The sequence below is a fragment of the Cervus canadensis genome, chromosome 4 (assembly GCF_019320065.1).
Source record: "Cervus canadensis isolate Bull #8, Minnesota chromosome 4, ASM1932006v1, whole genome shotgun sequence".
Classification (NCBI taxonomy): Eukaryota; Metazoa; Chordata; class Mammalia; order Artiodactyla; family Cervidae; genus Cervus; species Cervus canadensis.
The window spans coordinates 64,012,879-64,031,211 of NC_057389.1; the positions used below are offsets into that span (position 1 = coordinate 64,012,879).

The following is an 18,333-nucleotide window of genomic DNA, read 5'->3' on the forward strand; positions in this document are numbered from 1 at the left end:
TTAATCATTTTATTTATTTATTTAGTTTTGTCTGTGCTGGATCTTCATTGCTGTGCATGAGCTTTCTCTAGTTACAGCGAGCAGGGGCTTCTCTTGTTGCAGAGCACAGGCTCTACTGCACTCGGGCTTCAGTAGTCGGGGCAAACAGGCTCCATAGTTGCAACTCCTAGGAAGCACAGGCTCAATAGTTGCGGTACATGGGCTTAGTTGCTGTGGAATCTTCTCCCATCAGGGATCAAACCCGTGTCTCCTGCATTGGCATGTGGATTCTTTACCACTGAGCCACCAGGGAAGCCCCAGTCTTCTTCAATTGATAGTCAATCTTGTTCAACTTATTCCTTTAAACTTTGCTATCCAGACTACTTCTTGTTTCTGAAAACTGCAGTGGGGCTTCCCTGGTGACTCAGACTGTAAAGAATCTGCCTGTAATGAGGGAGACCTGGGTTTGATCCCTGGGTTGGGAAGATCCCCTGGAGAAGGGAATGGTTACCCAGTCCAGCATTCTTGCCTGGAGAATTTCATGAACAGAGGAGCCTGGTGGGCTACAATTCATAAGGTCCCAAAAGAGTCAGACGCGACTGAGCAATTAACTTTATTCGTTCATGTATATAAAAATGGATTTGTATATAAAGATGGAAAGACAGATCCCTCATTCTACAATGTTCTTCCCTGCTTCTCCAAACAATATATGTGGACTCGTCCTTCAAAACCCTTGTTCAGATTAGTCAACTGGCCTCATTCCTCCCCCTCAAACTATAGACTATGCAGGAAACACAACACACCAGGGCCCAACCAACCATTGCCCCAAAAGCAGCTCCAGAGCCTAGCCAGGACCACTGGCTCCGCCCACGCCTACGCCCTTCAGGGTTCGAAGTCCCCGCCCACTTCGAGGAGTTTCCCAAAACCCAGCGCGGCCGTCGGCAGCCGCGCTAAGATGGCGACTCCCATGCATCGTCTCATAGCTCGGAGACAAGCGTAAGTTAGGGCCGGAGTTGGGCGGCGGGGCGGGCTGGGGGCGGAGAGAAGCGCGTCAGCGGGCTATTGAGCGGTGCCGGGAAGCGGGGTCGGTGTCGGATCCTCAGCTTGGCCTGGCGGAGGGTGGCCGTTTTTCTTACACGTCGCCTGCCCACAAGGGGCTCGGGCCGGGGCGAGAAGTTTGATGTCTGTGCACTAGTGATTTCGTGGAAGACGGCTGCGTAAGGCCACTGGGCGGGACCTAGGGGTGACTGAAGAGAGTCTCGCGTTTGGTTCCCGCGAAAGGGACGTCCAGGAATTGGTTACTAAGTGATTTATGCCGATTTGCCCAACCCAGCCGGTGGGCAGCGGTGGGCGCACCCCACGAGTGACCAGTCGAAGCTTGTAGCCCGCATCCAACACCCCCTACTCTCGCCGACGTAAACCTTCAGCTTCCTGTTCAACCTCCAGGCCAGCTGGCTTTTCCTGCCCCATTGTAATCGCCTTACCTAGGAACAGACTGACTTTTCTCCCAAGCTATCTTCTCACATTCTGCCATTCATTCTCTAACAAATATTAATGTATGCATTACCTATGGCTCTATTTGGGTGTAAGAAAGTGTTCAAGACAGAATATCTGCTTTCAGGAAGCTTACATTCTGTTGGTGGAAAGAGTCGATAAACTAAACATTTTAAGTAAATGCAGTTGGATAGTAAGAGCTTTGAAGGAAATGAGATGGTGGGAAAAGAGAACGGTCCAGGTTAGGTTGGTTGGACTGGAAAGGCATCTCTGAAGAGGTGGGGTTTGAACAGAGATGAAAAGTGTGAGAAGGAGTCAGTCATGAGCGGATTGGGTGAAAGAGCATCCAGAACAGCATAATTAATTTGAGACAGGAAAGAACTTAGTTTCTAAGAACTGAAAGATGTCCATTGTGACGGCTCATGAGCGAGAGAAGGGCACAAGAGGTTTGCTGTGAACAGATAATGCAGGAGTTCGTATGCCCCTTTCTTGTACAACCTTTTTTTTTTTCTTCTACCTATCTGCACACCCAAACAACATTCACCACTTAATTCACTCTCAGCTTGTCACTGTTTGCCCGTTTATCATACATCACTCAGCCTGCTCTAGTGTGTATATTTATATTCCTTTTTGTATTTATAGTTTTTTATTCTAAGAGTCCTGATCCTTTTCTTCTCTCTTTGATCAGACTCTGCCTCTCATGCTGGATGAAAAGAGTTCCTTGATCATAAAGGTAAAGACTTAGGGAATCAGAGTGAAGTAGTAGTATGCTTGGTGGAGGAAGGCGGCTTTTCCAAGATGGTTCTGAGATCTAGAATGGAGTAACAGGTCTTCTTAAATAGATATCCACTTAAATGGTGTTACCAGGGTCTCTCAGATTTGCTCTTTTGGATGTTGGTTCCATACTTGGATAGATCACTCCTTTGGTCCTAAAATGGCTGCAGCATCTAGAATCCTTTATAGCCTCTCAGCTTCAAGTTGATAGCATCTCAGTGTCTAGATTGGATTACATGCCTTACCCTAAACCTTGCCTAGGGAATATGAAGTTCTGATTAATCTGGATCTCATTCTCTTCCCTTGTGGCTCAGATTGTAAAGAATCCTCCTACAACGCAGGAGACCCCAGTTTGATCCCTGGGTTGGGAAGATCCCCTGGAGAAGGGAAAGGCTACCCACTCCAGTATTCTGGCCCAAAGAATTCCATGGACTGTATAGTCCGCGGGGTCCCAAAGAGTGGGACATGACTGAGAGACTTTCACTTTCGCTTTCTCTTCCCAGCATAATTGAATGGGTCTCTATAAACAATGGGTGGATAGGTCAGAGGAGGTGATGATGCCTAGATTGACTAAATCAAACAGTGTCCACTTTTGAAAGTAAGACTTTTAGTGCTTTTAGCATAAGTTTTAGAGTATCACAGAGTTAAATGTTCCATTTCTTCGGTATGCTTGTATTCGGTACATGAGCTACATAAAAGTAAAAAACAAAGCTTTAGGAGCTTCTGGTCTTACTGGGAAGAAAACATGGTGTATAACAAAACCTGTCATGGTTTAAAGGCTGTCAGGACAACTCCCAGGGAGTTGGAGACCGAGGGCCATTAGAGGCAAGGAGAGTGCAGGAAAATTTGGGGAATATTTTAGGAGAGAAAGTAAAAGAGGAGCTTTTGCTTTTTATTTTATATTCATCAAAAAGATTTGTTTATAAAGAGCAGATAGCGCTTCCACAAGAACAATTTTTAAGCTACAAGTTATGAGAAGTGAGAAAGTACTATTGATGTTGTTTTTAAAAGACTTTGGACCAAAGAAGGAAAGGGGGGAAATTTGAACTTCCCATTCAGCAGATCTTTCAGGGGCTTAACTCTGAATCAGATTTAACTCAAACACAATTACATGCAGAATGACAAGAGTAGAACTGATGCTCAGGCTACTTGAGGAGTGGGTATTAGAGCCATAAGCCACTCTGAATATGTTTAAGGCACTTGACCCAGGTGATTTGGTCCCCAACATAACAGAAAATTTCCAAGTGAAATGGCTGTAGTGCTGCTGGTAATTTGAGGACCTCTGGCCAACAGCAGTGACGCTAAAGGACTAGAAGTAGGCAAATGTTGTTTTGATTTTCAAAGTGAGAAGGGTAGATTCCACAAACTAGACTTGTGAACTTGATATCCATTCCAGGCAAAATTCTGGCTGGATATATTAAATCTGTTCAGAAATAAAAGCCAAGTTCATCAGGTATCAAATCATTACAGATTGATAACCTTTATTGCCTTTTTTAGGTATTTGGATTTCAATAAGGCATCATCGAAAGTCTCTCACAGTATCCTTGTGAACAAAACAGAGCTGTTAGGTACATCAGTTGAACATCATGAACTCAGAGTATTGTTTAATGGGTTAAAGTAAATATACAGAGGTATCCCATGGTGGCCTCACTGTGGTACTCAGTTTGATCTTGTCAACAATTTTTGTAAATGACTTGGATGAGGACACATGTACATGTTTATCAAACCTGCAGTTAACACAAAGCTAAGAGGGGTGACTAATACAATGGATAACGAGATCCCAATCCAGAAAGGTCTTGACAGATGAACTCCATGTTGAGTCTAACAAGAAGGAATTTAACAAGGATAAAATTAAGTATTGTAGTAGTATTTTTTAATTTCAATTTCCAATTGTTCATTGCTAGTATATTGACTTTCGTATACTAACCTTTTTTCCTATGACTTTATTAAACTCATTTATTTAATAATAAATGGAACTCTTAGGGATCCTCTAGATAGATAATCTTATTGATATTATATTTTTTGTTTATTTGATATGTACATTTTTAAGATTTTTGTTGCGTATTACCACATAGCCCTTCAGAAAGTTTCTGCAACTTACATTCTCACCAGCATTTAAAAATGTGTATTTTACTATATTCAGAGTGCCCTTTCTCCACCTTTGCCAACCATAGGCTTAAAATTTTGCCAGTCTGGCAGACATGTCTTAATATTTCAGGTATCAAAGAAGGTTGTTTCACATAAAAAGGCTGTATTGTTAAAAACACTTCCTTAAGCCTTAGCTTAGTAGAAAAGGAATGTTATTAAATAGGGTATTCATTTGAAAAGAAATGCTTGCTGGTCTTGTTTATTTTGAAATTATAGGTCTGTCTCAGCATTCTATATAGAAGATGTAAGTATTTTTAAGAATGATTAGTTAGTAAATGTTTATCTATTTACTTATTTTTGGCTGTGCCTCATGGCATGTAGGGATATTGACTCCCTGACCAGAGATCGAGTCTGTGCCCTCTGTCACAGAAGCTTGGAGTTTTAACCACTGAACCATCAGAGAAGTCTCTAGTTAACGTTTAGAACATCATAGGTGGGCTTCAGATATTAATGGAAATTCTGTTTATAGCAACAAAAAACAGACCCCACAGTGCTGGCCGATAATATTTTTAACAGTTGAGATCCCAGGCTATCAATTTCTTACAATATTGGGAAAACAAACTGTAATTTGAAGAAGACGACTTTATTTTCTTGATTCTGAAAGGCTTCCATCCTTCTCCATAATTTCATTCCTAGGAAATATTGTGAAAGACTTTGAAATGGATTTTTAAAAAAAAAAAGATTACTGGCTGAGTTGTCTAATCCCCTATCCTGGCTATGTGACCCTATCAGGACCTGTGCCTCATTGTCTTTGACCTATTTTAAAACTCTGCGAATTGTAGAAAAATTGAAGAGAAGATTCTTACCCATGCAAAGCAGTACAACTGATTCTTGCCCTGTGGCTGTTGACCAGTTTTTAACTATTAGTAAATTTGTTTCCTGCATTCCTGATTGCCCATATATGTGTGTTATTTGGATACTGTTCTAAACCCAGTTCCAACATCTTACTGGTTCCCTTATTAATTAATGATTAAATAAAACCTTTGACATGTGTTCATTATATATTTGTATTAGAGTCATGATTTTACATTTTTTACTAATTATCCTTTAATGTTTTTTATTTTATCATTTCTGGGATGCATATTATAATAGTTGTTGTTTAGTTGCTAAGTCATGTCCAACTCTTTTGTGACCCCATAGACTGTAGCCCACAAGACTTCTCTGTCCATGGGATCTCCCAGGCAAGAAATACTGGAATGGGTTACCATTTCCTTCTCCAGGGGGTCTTCCCGACACAGGAGTTGAACCCGTGTCTCTTGCTTGGCAGGCAGATTCTTTACCACTGAGCCACTTGGGAAGCCCTGCATTACAATGTGTGTGCTAAGTCACTTCAGTCATATCCAACTCTCTGCCACCATATGGACTGAAGGCTGTCAGGCTCCTCTGTCCATGGGATTCTCCAGGCAAGAATACTGGAGTGGGTTTCCATGCCCTACTCCAGGGGATCTTTCCAACCCAAGGATCAAACCTGTGTGTCATATGTCTCCTGCGTTGGCAGATGGATACTGCACCACTTGTATATATTAAATGTTAGTGATTCTTTTTACCTGAAAAGTGGGCAACTTAATGTTAAGTCCATAAAGTCTTTTATTATAGAAAGCCTTAACAATTTGCTGTACTATTACATATTGAGATAAACTCTGAAGTTCTAGTCATGGTACTGGCAGTTGTTTATGGAATTTTATGAACTATTACTAGGCAAAAAGCTGACTCTTCTTTATTATCTTTTAATACTACTGCTGGGTCTTAGTTCCTTACTTGAAACATTAATTTTTCACATTAGGATTGGCTTATTTTTGGACAAGTGCTAACAATGTTTTTTAATTAATTTATTTGTTTATTTTTGGCTTCACTGGGTCTTCATTGCTGCATGTGGACTTTCTCTAGTTGCTTTGAACAGGGACTGTTCTCTAGTTGTACATGGGCTTCTTATTGTGGTGGCTTCTCTTGTTGCACAGGCTCTACAGCACTTGGGCTTCAGTAGTTGTGGTGTGTGGGCTCAGTAGTTGCAGCTCCAGGGCTTAGTTGTCCCAAGACATGTGGATCTTCCCTCATCAGGGATCAAACTGTGTGTCCCCTGCACTGGTAGGCAGATTCTTAACTGCTGGACCACCAGGAAAGTCCAAAATAAATTATTGTCAAAATTACAGAAGCTGGCCCACAATGTGGGAATTAGTTAATGAAAAGCATACTATAAACAATATATGTTCTCTTAAACCCTTGCCTACTTTAACAGTCACTCATTTTACAAACATTTACTGAACACCAATTATGTGTTCTCCAGGGGTAAAAAGATGACTACTCTATGTTGAAATTAAAAGTCCAGCATCTCCTCATGCACCCATGTTTGAGGAATTGGCAAGTATCATTAGTCCACATGGTTGATTAGTCTAATGTGTAGACTGGTAATCACAGCTCCCATTTGTGTATTACTTTATGCCAGATCCTTGTTGCTTGCTGTACAAACATCCCAGTTTGTAGAATGAGGATATTATTCTCAAACTCACTGGGTTGTCATGGGGATTAGATGTATTTATGCATAAGTAGTATTTAGCTAAATTCCTGACATACAGTAAGTATAAAACATGCTTATGGTCTTGTCTAATTCTCACAATAATCTAGTGAAGTAGATATTGTCCCATTTTTTAGAATAAGAAACTGAAGTTCAAAAATCAGCTTTCTAAAGAGCCTAAAACTATGTAGTGAGACAGCCAAGATTTTGTTAAAAATTTACTGTAAAAAAAATTTTATTGTGACCTATAACATGATCTACAAAAAAGTTCAGACAACATAAATATGTCCTTAATAAATAGTTATAAAAAGAACATCCCAAGCTACAATAATAAAGATAGTACTGGCACAAAAACTGAACTATAGATCAGTGGAACAAGATAGAAAGCCCAGAGATAAACCCATGCACCTATGGACACCTTATCTTTGACAAAGGAGGCAAGAATATACAATGGAGAAAAAACAGTCTCTTCAATAAGTGGTTCTGGGAAAACTGGACAGCTACATGTAAAAGAATGAAATTAGAACATTTCCTAACACCATACACAAAAATAAACTCAAAATGGATTAAAGGCCAGAAACTATAACACTCTTAGAGGAAAGCATAGGCAAAACACTGATGTAAATCACAGCAATATCCTCTTTGACCCACCTCCTAGAGTAATGGAAATAAAAACAAAAATAAATGAGTAGAACCTAATTAAACTTAAAAGCTTTTGCACAGCAAAGAAAGCTAGAAACAAGATGAAAAGACACCCCTTAGAATGGCGGGTAATAATTGCAAATGAAACAGCTGACGAAAGATTAATCTCCAAAATAAACAATTCATGTAGCTCAATACCAGAAAAACAAACAACCTAATCAAAAAGTGGGAGGAAGACCTAAACATTCATTTCTTCAAAGAGAAGTTTACTGATCCCAATATAAAACCTTTCTAAACTCAGTTACGAAAAAGTTGGCTTAAAACTCAACATTCAGAAAACTAAGATCATGGCATCTGGTCCCATCACTTCATGGCAAATAGATGGGGAAATAGTAAGAAACTTTATTCTGGGGGGCTCCAAAATGACTGCAGATGGTGACTGCAGCCATGAAATTAAAAGACACTTGCTCCTTGGAAGAAAAGCTATGACCAACCTAGACAGCATATTAAAAAGCAGAGACATTACTTTGCCAACAAAGGTCCATCTAGTCAAAGCTATGGTTTTTCCAGTAGTCATGTATGGATGTGAGAGTTGGACTATAAAGAAAGCTGAGTGCAGAAGAATTGATGCTTTTGAACTGTGGTGTTGGAGAAGACTCTTGAGAGTCCCTTGGACTGCAAGGAGATCCAACCAGTCAATCCTAAAGGAAATCAGTCCTGAATACTCATTGGAAGGACTGATGCTGAAGCTGAAACTCCAACACTTTGGCCACCTGATGGGAAAAGTTGACTCATTGGAAAAGACCCTGATGGTGGGGAAGATTGAAGGTGGGAGGAGAAGGGGAGGACAGAGGATGAGATGGTTGGATGGCATCACCAAGGTGATGGACATGAGTTTGAATAGGTTCCGGGAGTTAGTGATGGACAGGGAAGCCTGACGTGCTGCAGTCCATGGAGTCGCAAAGAGTCAAACGTGGCTGAGTGACTGAACTGAACTGAAACTCACTTATGAATTCTAATCATTAAAAAAATATTTGTGGACTTCCATGGCAGTCAGTGGTTAGTGGTTATGACTCCACACTCCCAATGCAAGGGGCACAGGTTTCAATCCTAGGTTGGGAAACTAAGATCCCACATGCCACACAGCATGGCCAAAGAATAAAATAAAAATTTATTTAAAAAAAATAAAATAAAAAAATAAAAATTTATCTATAGAGTCTTTTGGATTTGCAGTACACATGATACATCATCAGTAAGGAATGACAGTTTTATTTCTTCCTTTCCAATTCTTTTATCTGTTTTTTCTCCACTTGTCAATCTTAATTCAATCTCAGGGATTGAGATTTTTCTTAGTCTCCTAGGTGACTAGAAGCTGGGCAGCACTTCATACACCATTGCTTTATTCTTAGGGTAAAGCTCTTCAGAGTCCTAACTCTGAATGCATAATTTGTCTCCCTTGCTTGTTATAAATGATGCTTGCTTACTCTCCCGAGTTGGGAAAAGGCCCCAGGACAAGAGTTGAGTTAAATGTAGAGCTGACCACTCTGGGTTTCCCTCCTCTTCCATATCTTGGCTTGGTGATTCTTTAACCTCTTTGTTAGTTCTCTGATCCTTGAGCAGGTTGTTAAAAATGTTTTGGCTGTCTTTTCTAATTCTAAGCTGAAGAGTTGGTCTGAATTACCTAGACTGCCCTTACTAGAATGGAATTGAGGAAACAAGATTTGAACTCAGTTCTGTCTAACTCTAAGGTCCAAGCTCTTAACCACTTACTGTATTGCCTAGTGATTAAATCTAACAACTAATTTAAAGTGTAAAATGATGTTTATTTTTGAATTGTACCTTAAACATACACATCATTTTATGCTTATATTGTTTATGTTTCTCGCAGAAAATGTCAAGTCAAAAATTTAAGGCCTGTATTCTTATTTTTTTATCTTGTAGTGAAGCAAATAAGCAACATGTAAGATGTCAGAAATGCTTGGAATTTGGACATTGGACTTATGAATGCACTGGAAAAAGAAAGTACCTACATAGGCCTTCAAGAACAGCAGAACTAAAGAAAGCTTTAAAAGAAAAAGAAAACAGATTGTTATTACAACAAAGGTAAGGTTACATATGGTGTTCAAAGGAATATTTATTTTTATTTATAAAATTTATTATGGGACTAAATATCTTATGATGGCTATCCAGATTTAGATTATAAATACTAGCTAATGTTTAATGAGTATTACTGGTGCAAGGTACCATGCTAAGCTCTTTACAAGACCCAGCCCAACCAAAATAAATAAAATTATTTTTAAAAACTTATTTCAAAAAGTGTATTTTAATGATACATCATTATATGACTTGTGGAATTTATTTAGCATGGGAAGAATTCAAAGAACTAAGTAACATTGCTATACCGTCTACCTGTTCAGGTTAACAAACTTTTTCAGGGTTAAATCTGTAAAAATTAAATACAGGAATTAACTTGATACTGAATTCTGTCATAGTCAAGCAGTAAGATTGATGGATACAAAAACTAGAAAAAAAAAAAACTGATGTCTTTAAAAGATACAGTTCCAGTAGAATATTTTATGTATGTGTGTGTGTTAGTTGCTCAATCATGTCCAGCTCTTTGTGATCCCATCAACTGTAGCCCGCCAGGCTCCTCTGTCCATGTAATTCTCCAAGCAAAAATACTGGAGTGGGTAGCCATTCCATAATAGTTACTAAAATTTATAATATATTTTACATTGTTTTAATCAATTTGCATAGTAGCAGTGATGATGGTAATTCAACTCAGAATTTTTAAGCACTTTTAAAACTTTATGATCACATGTAATTAAAAGATACAATTTCAAGCTTTGTTATGTCTATGTTTTTATTGCAGAGAAATATAAGTGGTCACTACAATTTTCAGGCATAAAAATATATTAGGATACATTCTGTGGGGAAAGGAAAGTAAAAACACTGGTTCAAAGAGGAAAAGGGATAATGTAAAAGTACCGATTGTTAAAGATAAGCTTGTTCATATTTTTAAAAAATTAATTATGATAGGTATCAAATTTTGTGATATTTACATTATCAAATGATAATGTGATAATTTGATAATTGATAATTTGATTTTAATGATAATATCATTACAATTATCAATGAAAATTGATAATTATCAAATTATCAAAATGATATAACAATATTCTTTTTAAAATGTCAGTATTTTATATATAATATGCCAGAGTTTATACCCTCTGCAAATATTGAAACTTAGGATAGAAAAAGATGAGGAGAAAAACATAATTTGTTAAAATTCATTTATTAGGAATGTAAGCAAAACATGATAAGAGTTATGAATAATTTCAACATCTACTTTTGTTTTTCTAGTTGTATTACACAAGTATCTTGATCTTAAAAAATGCATACAACTACCCACTCCAGTACTCTTGCCTGGAAAATCCCATGGACACAGGAACCTGGTAGGCTACAGTCCATGGGGTCACAAAAGAGTCGGACATGACTGAGTGACTTCACTTTCACTTTCACATGAATTTTAGTTTTGACTCTCTTACGTAGACTGCTGATTATTTTGGTTCAGTGATAAAATTATGGAAGTGTGTGAATTTTAGTGATCTTGAATTCTTGTGGTGTGGTTTAACACATGTACTTCTACCATTTATTTTAATTGCAAAAATGACAATTCTTCAGTAAGTAATTCCATCGTGTAAAACAACTTTACGTAAATACATGTTTATATTTGAAGATCTGGGAAATAAGGATAGAAGCATTGTCTAGGATATGCAGAGAAGTTCAGAATATAAAAATGTTAAATTTATAGGACAGTGTAGAGTAATAGAAGTAATTCTGTAATTTGAAAGCCTGATTTAGTAGGCATGTTGTTTGGCAGCTATATAGCAGCAAGCCATTTGTGTATTTAAAATCACTCAGAAATCACCAGACTTTTTTCTTTATAAATAATGAGGGAGCATAATCTTGAAGTATTAAGTCTGGTTTTAAAACTGAACATTTGGAGGACATGCAGAAAAATTAATGGTTTGGGAAGTTTTTTTGTTTGTTTTTAAAATTTTTTTGCCTGTGCCTAGTGGCCTGTGGGATCTTAGTTCCCTGGCAGAGAATAGAACCCATGCCCCCTGCAGTGGAAGCACAGAGTCTTAACTATTAGACTGCCAGGGAAGTCTCAAGAAATGGGACTTTTTAATTTTTATTGGAGTATAGTTGATTTGGGCTTCCCTGGTAGCTTGCAGTGGTAAAGAATCTGCCTGCCAGTGCAGAAGACTTGAGTTTGATCCCTGGGTTGGGAAGATCCTCTGGAGAAGGAAATGACAATTCACTCCAGTATTCTTTCCTGGGAAATCCCATGGACAGAGGAGCCTGGTGGGCTACAGTCCATGGGATTGCAAAAGAGTCAGACAGGACTTAATGACAAAGAACAACAATTGTTGATTTACAATGTTGTGTTAGTTTTAAGTGTACACCAAAATGAATCATTTAAGAAAAAATTTTTTAATAGTTGCTTTTCTTTTTATATAAAATGACCACATAATACCATTCTGGAAAACCAAATTATAAATTACAATTATTCTACTATTATTTACTTTGTTCTATTGTTCACTAAGTAGTTGATTTAGTTGTGTCAGCCCAAGTTCACAATTAAAAAAGAAGCAAATTAGTGTGCTTGCTCATTTTAACTATTAACTTACCAGACTTCTAAAATACAGTCGATAGCATCTGTCTTAAGAGCTAGTTAATTTAACTGCATGTACCACACTTGCGTGCTCAGTTGTGTCCGATTCTTTGCGACCGTGTGGCCAATAGCCCACCAGACTCCTCTGTCCATGGGATTTTTCAAGCAAGAATACTGGAGTGGGTTGCTATTTCTTCCTCTAGGGGATCTTCCCAACCCAGGGATTGAACCCACGTCTCTATGTCTCCTGCATTGGCATGCAGATTCTTTACCACTGAGCCAACCTGAGTAGCTCATGCATGGACCATATACACCTGCAGTAGGAAACTTTTCTCTTGGTTATAATAAGAAACACTGGACTCTCAGTACATGTTACAAAAGACAAAGTGTTTCTCCAGTGTAAAACAGTTTTGGGATATCAGAAGGGTTTGTCTGAGCTGTTTATAATCACTCTATTAACAAGAGCTCCTCCCCCTTTCCCTGTTGCTTATCAGCATTGGAGAAGCTAATGTAGAAAGAAAGACCAAGAAGAAAAGGTATGTGTGGCTTTAATATTATATAGGTAATATATAATAATAGTTGGAGGGATAGGATGGTTGATTTTAAAATAATAGTTACAAGATTTGGATCTGAAGTCTCTCATTTGCGATTCATAATTAAACATCATCCTGTTTTCTGATACCTTCCTCTGTTTACTTGTCTGGAGTTTCTTCCTTTGCTTCTCCTTTTTCTCCAACTTTCCAGGGTCCTTATACCTGGGAATAGTAAGTAATTTCTCTTGTCTTAGATTAGGAAATGTTATTAGAAATTATTGGTAAGAAATTATTGACCAGCTGTATCTTGTCTAAAGTAGTTAAGGTTATGAACCACTGTACATGAGGTTTAAATAAACCCAGTTGTTAAACTGCAACTGTATTCTAGCATTCACTCTGAAGCATAATATAGTATGTTCACTTTTCTCAAATTCCATCCTAGAGATTTAAAGACCTTCTGGTTGGAGTGAAGGGTGGGCACATTAGGGTTACTAACAGTTAGGCAATCCATAAAGCATCAAATCTAGTGATACCATACTGGCAAAGCTTCAGTATATGTATATATATGCATAACACCCAAGTGAAATTGCTTTTAAACATTCTATTAAATGTCAGCTTCTCATGCATATAATTATCTAATAGGTCTAAGAGTGTAACCAGTTCCAGTAGCAATAGCAGCGACAGTTCAGCCAGTGATTCTTCATCAGAGAGTGAAGAGACATCTACCTCATCTTCCTCAGAGGACAGTGACTCTGATGAAAGCTCCTCCAGTTCATCGTCTTCTGCTTCCTCCACAAGCTCCTCCTCATCCTCTGATTCAGACTCAGATTCCAGCTCTTCCAGCAGTAGCAGCACCAGCACAGATAGTAGTTCTGATGATGAACCACCAAAGAAGAAGAAAAAGAAATAGAATTGCTCCATCCATATTGGACTAATGGACTGAAAACATTAATGTGATTCTCAGAAGGGAATTCAGAATGTGTTATGGCCAAATAGGTTAACTGGCCAACATTTCTAGAGTTCAGGAGTTTCTAAATGTTTTACATTGTAAGAGCATAAAAAGTATTAATAATGGATTATATATATATATATATATATATATACACACACACATATATATATAAAGACTTTTTTATTTTAGGGGTGAATCTTGTTTTTCTTTTTTATCTTTAAAATATATCTCTAAAATTAATCAAAGCTGAAATCTAGTAAATCTGTTTTTGTGATGAAACCTATCTTTTCTCCCTGTGAAATAAATGCCATACTCTGTTCCACGTTAGTGCTGTGTATCAGACATTTTTCAGGACAAAGCATCATAATACCTAGCAGTGAATTTCTAATGCTTTTGGCTGTATGTTATTATGTGAGATTTAATACATTAGAAACTTAGGAGTTTTCCTACTGTTACTAAATGTGCTCTATTTTTGTGTGTATGTTCAGAAAGTTGTTCTGACTTCTTGTCCTAAATGAAAAGTTCAAGAAACCTGTTAATAAATTTATACCTTTTGGATGGTGCAAGTTTCAGGTTACTGTGTTTTATCATTCATTTTCTTCTGGTTCTTAGAGTTACCCTTTTCTGAGGAAAGTGATTCTAGAGGAACTTAAAAAAGAGCAAAAATTCTGAAACTACATAGGAGTGTAGTCTTGGTGCCTTTGGATAAATTCAATGTGTCAGAAAAGAAAACAGTCATTTAAAAAGCTAACTTAAAAAAATAAATAAATAAATAAAAAGCTAACTTATGTAAAAGGGATGTAAATACTTTTGTGTGTCAATATGCTATAAAAGATACCATTCAAAGGGGTAGGAGGAAGAGATATAGTTTTTACAGAAAATTAGAGTGATGTTGGCTGCCGTTTACTAAATTTTTTTATAAAGTTTTCATAAAGATTGCCTTTTACCATTTTGCAATGTGGTATGACTGTTTATATGGTAACTCATCATATATGAGTCTACTGCATAAATATGAGTGACTTGGATTAATCTAGTGTGTTTACATAGTATATACACAGTTGAAATCTAGCATGAAAGTTTAAAAAGAAATACTGCAAAGTATTTCTTAAAAGTAAAATACTCTGTCATGATGAAATTATTTGATTTAACATCACATTATTTTGTGATGTGTTTTAAATTTTTGGAAAGAGGTATCGTTTGTAGAAAAATCTTGATTTAGGTAAAATATAGGTTTTTAAAACTACAGATGTTGTCTTTTTATATTTTTATGAAAAAGCAGTAGAAAATTACTTTTGAAGGAAATGAACTTCTATTTAAATGTTTAAATATATGTATGTTGTCAGTTTAAAGATCTGTAATTACCTGTTTTACAGAATCATCTGCTTTCAGTGATTATAAATGCTCTCAAAACATCATTTTAAGGCTCTATACAGAATGTGTCAGTTGACAGGCAGATCTGATAAACTACTAATGAAATGCAGTTTACAATGTTTGTGATCTCTGTAAGGGCAATTTTAGCAGTGAAAAAACTTGGAAGGGAGACGTGTGCATAGGTTATATCACTTGGAATTAAATAAAACTCAGTTTGTGCTGATGAGCTTAAGCTTCTTTAATGTCTCTGCTATTTTTCTTAATGCCATTTCTTATCCATTTAGATGGTAAGAACATTTAAATTCTAATTATTTTTACTATTACAACTATTCAAAGTCATACCTAGAAAAGTACAGAGGTCAAGATTCTTACTCTGGTCACACAGTTTACTCAAAAAAGCAGACTCAATGGCACAGTGGAGAGTAACTTCCAAAGAATTTACCCTACCCTGCCTAAAAGCAGAACTCTGGAAGTTGAATCCCTGGCAAATGTAATAAATGTATTATTTCTCAGAACCATATCAAAAGGAGTCATAATCAGATCATAGGTTTTTACTCCGCAAACATTTGTTAGTATGACTGCACAATATAGTAAATTTGTCTTGGCATTAGGCCAAAAGTTAGCACTGGAAATGGAAAAAAGTACAGAGAAAGTGTACTTCGTAGTCATGATTTTATTTATTTTTTTAACTTGCTAATTTGAACTAACCGTAGGTTTACAGAGAATCTGTAAAATTACAATTTCCATGTATACCTCACCTAGCTTCCCCTAATGTTAGCATCTTACATAACCATAGTACAATGAGCAGAACCAAGAAATTAATACTTGATAAAATACTGTTAGTTAAGCCAAAAACTCTACTCACATTTCACCAGTTTTCTCAGTTGTGTTCTATTTCTGTTCCATTATATTACCCAGAAAATGCATTTAGTTACTTCTAAATCTACTACTGTCTCTAAGTTCCTTTGTCTTTCCTTATCTTTCATGCCCTTGTCACTGTTGAAGAGCACTGATCAGTTATTTTGTCTAATGTCCCACAATTTGGATTTGTCAAATGTTTTCTCATGGCTGAACTGATGTTATGCTTTTTGGAATAATATCGCAGAAATGAAAAATTCCCAATATCGATAAAGTCATTTACTATTGGTGATATTGACCTTGATCACTAGATTAAGGTGGTTTCATCAGATTTCTCCATTACAAAGACTGTCTTTCCCTTTTTAATTGATAGATATCTTGGAGGAGATACTTTTAGATTGCAAATTGTCCTCACAGTCACCTACTACTTTTAGTGTAGATAACAATAGTTATTACTGTGATGTTTGGCAAATGGTAATTTTCCACTTTCCTCTTTACTTCTACACTAATTGGAATTATACTATAAGGAAGAGCTGCGTCTTCTCTCCCATTCATTTAATCGATGGTACTGTGGACTCGTGAATGTTTCTTCTGTCCTGTGGGTTAAAATTCAATAACAGCATTGTTCTTTGGCTCAAATTATTCCACCTTTGACTATTAGAAGCATTCCTTCAGTTTGGCTCCTTTGTTTTTTTTCTAAATCTTCATCTTTTTGTTAGTACTTCCTTACCTTTTGAAATCACAAGATGTTCTGGGTTCATCTTGTGATCTCCTTGCCTTGTCTTTGAACCAACCACTTCTCCAAGGGACCTGTCCTGATTTTTAGTTGGAGAATGATGTTTAGAATCCATGATCTGGGTGCTGTCTTTGTAGGTTTTTTATGCATTTTGAATAATCGTGTTCTAAAGTGGTTAAGACATGGAGACCTGCCATTACTAGGAAGAAATGAGGTGTCATCACCTTCAACATTTCTCAGCCTAGCTTGCTTAATTTCACAGTACTCTTCAAGCAGCAAAGTTCTTTGGCAACAAATGGAGGAGACAAAGTCTTTAATCAAAAATTGTCATTACATCCTCCCTCCCCCTTTACAGTATATCTAAATTGATAATAGGCCAAATATATATTCAGACCTTGGACTATGGTGCCTTAATTGAAAGGGGTCGCATGGTGTCTGTCCATGGGGTCGCATAGAGTCAGACATGGCTTAGTGACTAAGCAATGACAACAAATTGAAAGAAGTTGGCCCAAAGGAATATTTCAAATTGTATTTTTGTATGCTGTCCTTCATGTTTTTACATCTTGGTAAAATTATGCCATAAAAAGATGTAGGTGTAGGGGTGGTGGTGGTATGTGTGAGAGAGAAAGACAGAGAAAGGTAGTATGAAAGAGGAAGAGAGAAAGGGAAGCCAGGATGACATCTGGGCTGCAGACATTCTCAGATGCATTTTAGGAGAGTACGGATGGAAGTTGAGGACCTGGAAATTGCCAATGTCTTTGGAAAGTCTTTTGTATCCTCCCAAGGATACTTGCGCATTCGATTCAAGGTTCTCAATAATAACCACAAACATCAGTATAACTCCTATTTGGAAGGTACTATGCTACAATGTATAAATAACACTTCAGCAGTGATTTCCTTGGAGTTCACTATCAGTTGGGGAGACACACACAAAAACACTAAAAGGAAAAAAGTCTTTCATTAAAATATAGCGAACTGAAACCATATTTATTACCATTCCTCCTGACACCTAATAACATGGTAGAAAAGAAACAGACAACAGTGCTCGCTTTGGCAGCACATATACTAAAATTGGAACGATACAGAGAAGATTAGCATGGCCCCTGAGCAAGAATGACACACAGATTCGTGAAGCGTTCCATATTAAAAAAAAAAGAGAGAGGAAGAAACAGACACAAAGTATAAACCCATAAGGCAAAGAGAAAAGGAAAGGAGATGAAACATGAGAAACTGCAATTCTTGTGGAAGCTGGAAAAATTGATGGAATCATGGATGCCTACTTAAACAACCAAATCATTTTAAGGGCCCAATCGTAACCCTACAGTGAAGGAAAGTCAATAGGAAGCAAGACAATTCATGCCATGGAACTCTGCAAAGGCTCAAAACTCGACAACAGTATGCACTCATCAGCCAAGGTCAGGGAGGGCTCAAGGACAGAGTGATGGTAAGTTTATGTAAGAAGCTACGCCCCTGTGTACTCCTCTCCTATTTGTGCTGTCTTAGTGGGTTTTGGTTATTATTATTTTTCATTACTTGAATGTGACATTTTGCGAGTAGTAGTAAACACCTGAGTTCAACCTTTTATGATTATGAGTATTATGTTAATTTAAAATTAAGTAAGACACAATACAAGTTGCCATGTGCTACAAGCTA

At 37.2% G+C, this 18,333-nt stretch overlaps 1 protein-coding gene and 1 non-coding gene across 2 annotated transcripts; both read left to right on the top strand.

Moving 5' to 3' along the window:
• The first annotated feature begins 856 nt into the window (after positions 1–856).
• ZCCHC10 (zinc finger CCHC-type containing 10) lies at positions 857–14,281 on the top strand. Its single transcript, XM_043465524.1, has 4 exons — positions 857–975; positions 9,491–9,652; positions 12,725–12,766; positions 13,406–14,281. The coding sequence occupies exons 1-4, from the start codon at positions 935–937 to the stop codon at positions 13,671–13,673; spliced, it is 513 nt and encodes a 170-aa protein (XP_043321459.1). The 5' UTR covers positions 857–934; the 3' UTR covers positions 13,674–14,281.
• A 3,440-nt stretch (positions 14,282–17,721) lies between these two features.
• LOC122441081 lies at positions 17,722–17,828 on the top strand. The gene has a single exon (XR_006269224.1). It is a non-coding gene; the product is annotated as a U6 spliceosomal RNA (small nuclear RNA).
• Positions 17,829–18,333: the final 505 nt, after the last annotated feature.

Excerpts from the sequence above, each read along its gene's own strand:
- ZCCHC10 (XM_043465524.1), top strand. The coding sequence starts at position 935 with ATGGCGACTCCCATGCATCGTCTCATAGCTCGGAGACAAGC. Across the intron at positions 976-9,490 it reads CTCATAGCTCGGAGACAAGC|TGAAGCAAATAAGCAACATG; the intron begins GTAAGTTAGGGC and ends TTTATCTTGTAG. Across the intron at positions 9,653-12,724 it reads AGATTGTTATTACAACAAAG|CATTGGAGAAGCTAATGTAG; the intron begins GTAAGGTTACAT and ends GTTGCTTATCAG.